Source organism: Carassius gibelio, chromosome A25 (genome assembly GCF_023724105.1).
Source record: "Carassius gibelio isolate Cgi1373 ecotype wild population from Czech Republic chromosome A25, carGib1.2-hapl.c, whole genome shotgun sequence".
Classification (NCBI taxonomy): domain Eukaryota; kingdom Metazoa; phylum Chordata; class Actinopteri; order Cypriniformes; family Cyprinidae; genus Carassius; species Carassius gibelio.
Window position 1 is genome coordinate 16,548,439 of NC_068395.1, and position 9,321 is coordinate 16,557,759.

Sequence of the window (9,321 nt, forward strand, 5' to 3'; positions counted from 1 at the left end):
TTATTACGTGCTGTAATTATAACCCATGAAAAACAAAAGGTTTACAGTGAATTTCATATTTCAAGACAGAAATGAATTCACTATCCAAGTATTTCGCACCCACTATATAAACCAAAATTATAGGTTTCACTTTATAATAAATTATATACGGCAAATGTTAAACGTCATATTTTCATCATAAAGCTTAATGCTGAACAGTTGATTAGTTTGATGCTGGTCCATTAACTATTTATATGTCTAGCATGATTATGTTTGTAAATGACTTATTAATGAACGATATATAAAGTATTACTAGGTTACATCACAGTGGTTTTGTGTTGCTGGTGTAAAACAATGATCCTTTACACATTACCATCCACTGATTCATGCTCTTGTACTTGCTTGCTTTAATGAGTCAGTCTACGCCTATCTGAAACACACCGGCCAATAGGAGCGCTGGTGGGCGTGGTCGTGAAACGTGTTGACCAATAGGAATGTCGCAGGGCGGGGCTGAACTCAGCGCTGTCAAAGAATTTCCTCATGGATTTGCGCAGTTCTCATGTTGTGAGTTGTGGGAATGTGTTTAATTTGGATATTGTGACCGACAGTGCGGTGACGTACGAACGACTTTTCCTTATAACTTTTTTAATTCGTCTTCGCTGACATCACCGGGATTAGCACATTCCTGAGTGATTGTCTTAACTTCATTTCTGCTTTATTATATTATAACTTATTATTTCTCAGTTATGATTAATATCTAAACAGTCCCGCGGTAGATTTACCAAGACAATGATGCTTTCGGTTGGACACTGATTCATTTTGATGAAAGTACACTTGTGGTGGATCCTTCAGGGAGGTAAACGGGTTTTATTCCAGCATGTCCCGGAGGAAACAATCGAAGCCACAGTATGTGCTCATCGGTAAGTTCTGTATCACTTTCTGAACTGGCATGCTGAGGGCGTTTAATTTAGTTATTTAAATAAATAAATAAATAAATAAATAAAAACAAGGAGGAGGAAGAAGAAATAGAGGTAGAAATTAGGATTGAGTACAATCATTTTTAAGCAAGGTTTTTACTACAAAGCAACTACATTTGTCTCCTGCAGCTGTCAGTCATGAGATCTGTAGGCTATTATCTGTCATGTATATAATACATAGTTTATAATTTCATAAACTGATGTTTAATTCAAAGAGCATAAGTTACAACTAATAACGCCTAATACCAGGGAAAGTGGTAGTACGAAAAGTTATAACGAAATGAGAAAACAAGCAAAATTATGTTTGCATTGTAACAGCTTTAATGTGAAATTGTGTGTATATATATATAACACACAGGCTACTCTTTACAAATTTTCAAGGCTAAAAATGGATTCAACAATTTTTACATTTTTAATATCATACTGATCCATCTATAGTTGTGTCCAAGATTTTAAACACAATCTTTTTACTGCATGAATTTCAGCATATTACAAAAAAATGTACATTCCATAAAAATTGTGACACCCAGAACGTAACATAATTTTAATTTTACCTGCATGGTGGAAAAGCAAGTTCGTTCTCATTCTGAAATTCCTACAGTTTTTAAAAAATGCTTAACTGACTTTTTCAAATACAACCATTTAACTCTATTTCCAAAGTTATTGAAAATGGTTGCATAATTTTTTTTTTTCTTGAGTGAATGAAAAATAAGCATAACATTATAAACTAACATTTTGTCACAAACTGGCTAGGCCCTACAGTTTAATTTAGGCTTGTTTTATCTGCAATTCTGTTGCTAACCACCCTGTTATGCATTGATTTTCATAATAAAATATCAATTGTTGTAAATAGTATAGAAAATATATATCTTATTATTGTACCCTGTTAATAAAGTTCCTGCCATTAAACTTTACATTATCTGTGTATAGTGATATAGTTGACAAAATAACCCTTAAAATCAAAACTTATTTTATTTTATATGCATTTAAAATGTTAAAGGCTATCCTAAATTTGCACTTGAAACAAAGCTGTTCTATTTAAATAATTTTAGATCAGTATGATAATGCAATACATTTATTATAAAATGTTAGCGAAATAATAATATGAAAATAAATACTGCGTGCTAGGCAACTGTGCTGTCTTTTGCAAAGCTTTAAGTTTACACTGAATTGCTATCAAACATGATCTAATATAAAATTGTATATTTGTTTTTCTTGAAATTCAGATCATACAGTGGAAAATGACCCCACTCCAACCTGTGATGTCCATATTTGTGAACAATGCTGTGCTGAATTTTCCAGTACAACAGACCTATACCAACATCAGAAAGACTGTTTGAGAGATCAGCTAGTTCTAATACTCGGTGAAAACGAAAGCCTAGATTCTCCACCTCCTGGCCTCACAATTATGTCACCATTCTTCAACACTGAGGAGCATTTGGATGGAGTGACAAGTAATGACAATACAGAGGAACTTTATGACCTTTCTATTGATGGAATCTCAGTGGAAGTTGACGAGTCCTTACATACATTTGAAAACAGCAGCCATGGCACTGCCAACAACTCTCATTTACATCATCATAATGAAATCAGTGATAATGCTGATGGCTTTAGCTTAGCATACCCAACTGTACTACCTCAAGAGAAAACCTTACTTGAGTTATGTAAATTATCAGCCATTAATAGCAATGTCTTCATTGAGAACCTAGAAAACACCAAAGTTGCTGTTGCTCAGTTCTCACACGAAACTAGTTTAAATCCAAAGACAAGTTGCAGAAATGCTAGCGACAGCAAAATGGCTGCTTCTGGTTTGATTGAGCAGCTGCTAGCATTGCAGCAACAGCAGGTGCAGCAACTAAAACTAATTGAAGAAATTCAACATCAAATAATGCTGTTAGTAACCCAAAATCCTGATACACCTGTGGCCATAAACACCTATGGTGGTCTCGCTCAAGCCAGTTCACTGATAAAACTTAGCTCACACCTCTCTGAACAACTCACAGCCACTGCGGGGCTTGTAGAAAACCTAGCTCCTACTGCTAAACAGCCTAAACATGTGATCTCGCAAAACACTCAAGATGTCTTAAAGGGTGAAAAAGGAAACTTCCAATTGACTGATGAAAACAGAGGCAACCCTTTGCCATCGAATGTTGGTAGTGACCTGTGTAGTAATCAGTCTTTGCATGGTAACACAGTCAGTGATACAGTTGATGGCACAGCTCATATAAAAATGCCTTCACAATCTCCTGCTTCAATTACAAATGCCATTCTAAACAAACTTCAATCACCCCATAAACCAAACAACTTTAATATTTCTGCGAACTCCTTGCCTAGTATTGGAGCAACTGTGGAGGACCTGAATGCTTTGACTGCCTTAGCCCAACATAGGAAAGCCAAACCCCTCAATGTGAGTTTATATGAACACAAGAGACCAGCTGAAGATTGCACATTCAAGCACAAATGCAGGTTCTGTGCCAAAGTATTTGGAAGTGATAGTGCGTTGCAGATACACCTGCGTTCTCACACTGGAGAACGACCCTACAAATGTAACATATGTGGAAATCGGTTTTCGACCCGCGGAAATCTGAAGGTCCATTTCCAGCGTCACAAGGAGAAGTATCCTAACATACTAATGAATCCTTATCCGGTTCCAGAGCATTTAGATAAGGTCCCAACCAGCACAGGTATCCCATATGGCATGTCTCTGCCTCCTGAGAAGCCTGCTCTTACCTGGTTGGATAGTAAACCTTTAGTGGGTAACTCATTTGGGCTTGCATCGTCTTTGCCAAGTCTTCCACCCATCATTAAAAAAGAGGAGGAAGGGGTATCAGTAACTAAACCTTATAGTCCTGTTGTCAATGAGGTGTGTGAGATAAGTAATGGGCATCAAGAGGGATTTGGTTGTAGCTCTTCTCTATTTTCAAATGAGAAATTTCAAGAGATTACACAACCCTTGAGTATTGCTAACTTATTAAGCTCCCCAGGGGAAGGTTCAAGAGATGACATTGCTATTAAAACCTCTGTCAATACAAGCTTAATAACTGAGCTAAAATCAGAGCAGCTTGAAACCAAATTTCTTCCAAATCCTCCTGGAGCATCTGAGACTTCAAAGCTGGAGCAGTTAGTGGAGAACATTGACAAGAAGTCTACCGACCCCAATGAGTGTGGAATCTGCCACCGGGTTCTTAGCTGTCAAAGTGCCCTTAAAATGCATTACCGCACCCATACCGGAGAAAGGCCATTCAAATGCAGAGTGTGTGGACGGGCGTTTACAACCAAGGGCAATCTCAAAACACACTATAGCATTCATTGTTCCATGCCACCTCTTAGAATACAGCATTCATGCCCAATATGTCAAGAAAAGTTTACAAATGCAATGGTTCTACAGCAGCATATCCACATGCATATGGGTGGTAAAATTCCTAATGTCCCATTGCACGATAGCTGTGCAGAACCCATGGATCAGGATGCTGAATCTGTAGAAAGTAGGACCTTGGAAGAGGATACCTTGCCCCGTGAGAACATGGACATTATGGAAGGGGCATCCGATACAAAATACCCAGACTCTTTACCAGACAGTCTTTGTTCTTCACCTGCTTCTTCTGAGTTCACCAGAGCAACTGGGTCAGAGAGTCAGATTACAGTTTTGAATGTGGAAAATCTGTCAAACGTCTGTAAGTTGACTATGTGGAATGGATCAGTGGATGGAGATTGCTTAACCCAGAGACCATCTACACTAGATAGTGACCATGAGAGTTTAAGAAAAAGGATTTTGGCAAACACTAAGACGACACCCTCCTGGAACCCATCCTCCCCCAATGGTTCTGCTTATGAAAGGCAAGGAAACACTGTAACTGACAGAATCCTGAAATCGGCTGAATCAAACAGCTCAAGACTACACACCAATCTTACAGTGTCTAGGTTACTAGATGAAGATATACCTAAAGATAGCTTGACCATGATTTTTCCATTTAATGAGCGGGGATCCCTGAAAAGCAATGTTTGTGATATCTGCAACAAGACATTTGCCTGTCAAAGTGCTTTGGATATTCATTATCGAAGTCACACCAAAGAGCGCCCATTCATCTGCACCGCATGCAACAGAGGGTTCTCAACTAAAGGCAACCTAAAACAGCACATGCTTACCCACCAGATGCGCGATTCACAGTTGTTTGAGCCAGCAAATCAGATCCTGATTTTTTCACCAAACCAGTTTCTACCCTCCATGGAACCAATCATTCCCTCGAAATCAATTGAACACAATGGGCTCACCAAACAAGATCCTAAAGATTCACACACAAGTATAGTTATCTCAACAGCTTCCACATTACCTGTACTCTCTACAGCAACACCACTTCGGCGAACAGCTAAACAGCACTTCTGCCACACTTGTGGGAAGACCTTCTCTTCTTCAAGTGCACTGCAAATTCATGAAAGAACCCACACTGGTGAGAAACCATTCTCCTGCAACATATGTGGACGTGCATTTACCACTAAAGGAAATTTGAAGGTACACTCAGAATAGAATCATTTGTAACATCCCAGAGACCTTATGACCAACTATCTACTTTATTTTTCATCCTGTTTTCCATCTAGGTTCATATGGGAACTCACATGTGGATCAGTTCTCCAGCCAGACGAGGTCGCAGACATTCTGTTGATGGTCCATTCCTTAGATCCAATTCTGAACGATTGCAGGACTCTTCCCCAAAAGATGTTGTGGGTAAAGTGGGCAATGGAAATTCCTTAGGCCTCTGGAGCCAGTATACCACTTTCACTAATGGTTTGGGCGTGAGGATGAATGAAATACCTGTAATTCAAAATGGTGCCATACCTCACCTCGCGATTTCTGCTGGGCAACTGGAAAACATAGAGAAATTTCAATTTAACAGAGCTTTACCTTGGCTTGAGAGATTAAACGAAAATGGTGCAACTTTTAATTTCCGGAAGTTGGTTGAAGACAATAAAACAACAGTGACAAATTGAATTTCGTCTTTTAAGATGCAAACCCATGCATTCAAATGTGATGCAATTTCATATGTGTGTTTTTTCAGTAGGATTTTTGTACAAGCATACCCTTTGTAGTGACATTAATACGAATTCTGCCATTGGTTAATTTTCCCTGATAAGAGCAGATCTTCACAACTGAAGTAGTCTTGATTGTATTGTATAAATTTGATGTTTTTTGTTGTTTGGTGAGAAACATTTTAAAAGTATTGTTAATATGAAGCTATGACCGTTTATTTTACAATTATTACTTTTTTAAATAATTGAAGGTATTCATCCAGCGCATTTGCTAAACTCTTGGTTGTAATAGATTTTGTGATGAGGTATATTTGTATTATTTAATGGAGAAGTGAATCCCTATTTCTAAATAGTTCCCAAATCTATTTATCAGTCAGTGTTTCACATTAATATAATTTTTGCTTGAATTTTTTTTTTTTTTATATATATATAAGTACAGTATTTAGATCATAAATGTAAACACTAAACAATACTAAAACTATTTATTTTAGTTTTTTACAATTTTTACTGTTACATTGGAGGAACTTTTATGTATGACATTATTTCGTGTCTTGTACTGTATATTATGGTAACCGCATACGTTTTCCATTTTCCCATTTTAACACTCACTGCATTTGGCTTCATACAAAGTACACATTTCACTTCCCATTTGCTTAAAAGAAGTGTTCTCTTGCAATGTTACTTAAAGTTATACCATATGAGTGTGTATACCTTCAAACACCTGTCTCCTCTTTCCTTGATTTACCTTTAACAAAGAATTGATTCTTTCCCCACTTCCACACAAGCAGAATTCATGCCCTTTCTCTACTGATAAAAATCTAGGTCACCTTGTCCTCTGCATTTACATTTCAATAAACTTACCAATAATAACACATTGTGTAAATACGCAATGAACTTTGCCAATGGAATATGATACTTCTACAACCAAATAGAATAATAGAGGCCATTCATCGAGCAGGTACGACTCATCAGCTCTACCTCATGTCTGTAAACCACACGGACAGATGGTCAGCAATGGTTTTAGCTTTTGTTGTCTGGACTCCTGCTATGTCTGTTTGATTGGTGATTAAAAATTGTGAATGCTGTGGTCATCGTTATTATGATTATTGTTATACGGCTGATATAGCCATACTTTTGTAATTGTATTTTCCATATCTGATGTAGCTTATCCCTACTGAATCTTGGTCTCTCCAAAGATTTGTTCCTCGTTTTATCCAATAATTGTAACAAGAAACAAAATAGGACATATAAACAGGTGGTCCATTGTGTGACTGGAGTATCCCAGCAAGTTCTATAACCTCATAGTGATACATCCTGCAGAGTTGTTTAGTATAGCAACAACAAAAACATCTTCTGAGGTTTGTTGAGTAATATGTCCTTTGAGTGTCACCACAATAATATTACATACCAAATCCCTCTGTGAATAAGTGCCCTCTTATCTATCAAAGTCCATTAAACACACTTCCCAGAGCAGCGACCAGCTGACGGGAACCCAACACCATCCGCCTGCCACCATTAGCATTATAAAATAAGCAATCATCTAGAATGAAGCTCAAGGGAGTGCAGAGCTCTCCAGATACATATCTGATTCAAACAGATGGGAGGCACTGGAGGTGTGAGCAGGTGGATAAAGACCTGACGGATGATATAGGGTTCAGTTGATGTTTTACATCCCTAGATCTCCCAGATACACGGATGCTGCCAAAATAGTAGCTTGACTTTTTCCAAAAAGAAAATGACAATATGAAGTTATTTTATATAAAGTATGAACCAATTTTTGGTTGAAGTTCATTTCATCAGTAAATACTATTAGGGTGAAACTCACAAAACTTGTCAAGAAGAGGTCCAAGTGGTTAGAGAGTTTGACTCCTAACCCTAGGGTTGTGGGTTCAAGTCTTGGGCCAGCAATATCATGAATTAGATGCCCTTGAGCAAGACACCGAACCCCAAACTGCTCCGCAACATAAATGTCTGTTCACTGCTGTGTGTGTGCACTTTGGATGGGTTAAATGCACAGCACGAATTCTGAGTATGGGTCACCATACTTGGCTGAATGTCACTTCACTTTGATTTTTAAAAAAGTAAATGTTGCATGTAAGCACTAAACTCATTTACATTAATATCTTTACTCAAACAGCATGTCAAAGGGACTGTATTGTGTTGTGACAGCGATAATAAATATTACAAGAATTTCACACAGGCATCAAATTTACAAACGTTAGTTCCCATTGAACAATTTAATTCTTAAATTAATGTAATTGAATCCTTGTGTATTAGAACTTATTTTGCTGAGATAGGATGCAAAATATGTGTAACCCTTTTCCATGTTTTAAAGGATGGACAGTGACACAACTGTCCACAGGCTGGACAGCTTTTTTTAAGAACTCGTCACAGAGGAACAAAACAGTGCTTTTCCAATCATCACATATTTCTGTTCAAAACTGCTGACATCAACGACTGTTTACAATGCAAAGAAAGAATTTCCTGTGTAAGCATTTTGCCTGCGATCATCACACTTTTGTTGGCCGGACAATGGAAATATTCAATAACAGAGCAACGGCCAAATCTCCAGCAGGGCTTAAATGTATCCAGCTCAACCCTGACTATTGATAACACTGTGATTATGTCATTGTGTGAGGCATCTGTATGGCTCAGATCATATCTGATCATAAACGCTGTGTGGACTCTCTGATGACCATGGGGTCAGTCAGCGATGCTTTATAACAGAATAACACACACAGGACAGCTGAGTTTGCCATTTTTTGATTGTGACACACTCTGGGGATAGTGTCCCAAATATGGTAGTACTATGGTATAATAGGTATGCTGACCCATTGATTGATTTTAACTATCATTTAGCACTTTTCAAAACCTACAGTTAATTTATTTTCATTAAACAATTTTATGTTAATGACATTTAGTTGGAGTGAATTATTCAGAAGCTATTATAGTGCTTTCATTATTACTCACAGTTCAATATTTCCCAATTCAGCTTTAGTCTTTTAAAAACTTTTAGGGTCAAATATGAAATATTTGCCAGACGTTTACTTATTGATCATGAGGGAGCTTTGCTAATCTTGATCTCTTGGATGATGAATGTCTCTACAGGCGGCAATTCCCGACAGAACTTTTAGAATAGTAACAGATTTTAAAACACTAGGCATCATAAACTTGTCGACTTTGTAAAGCATTACAGGGGAAAAACTGTGGGCATCACATACTACCAGACTTTCAAGTCGTTCCTAACAATACAAACTCGTGCAGAAACATGCACATTGTTGCTAAAAGACATATGACAAATAAATGATGTGCTCTAAAATCAGTTCAGAATATTAAATAT

The 9,321-nt window shown here is 37.4% G+C and overlaps 1 protein-coding gene across 1 annotated transcript; it reads left to right on the forward strand.

Annotated features, from left to right (window-relative positions):
- Positions 1-514: 514 nt before the first annotated feature.
- LOC127947116 (sal-like protein 1) lies at positions 515-7,073 on the forward strand. The gene is made up of 3 exons (XM_052544092.1): positions 515-899; positions 2,183-5,466; positions 5,553-7,073. The coding sequence occupies exons 1-3, from the start codon at positions 857-859 to the stop codon at positions 5,940-5,942; spliced, it is 3,717 nt and encodes a 1,238-aa protein (XP_052400052.1). The 5' UTR covers positions 515-856; the 3' UTR covers positions 5,943-7,073.
- Positions 7,074-9,321: the final 2,248 nt, after the last annotated feature.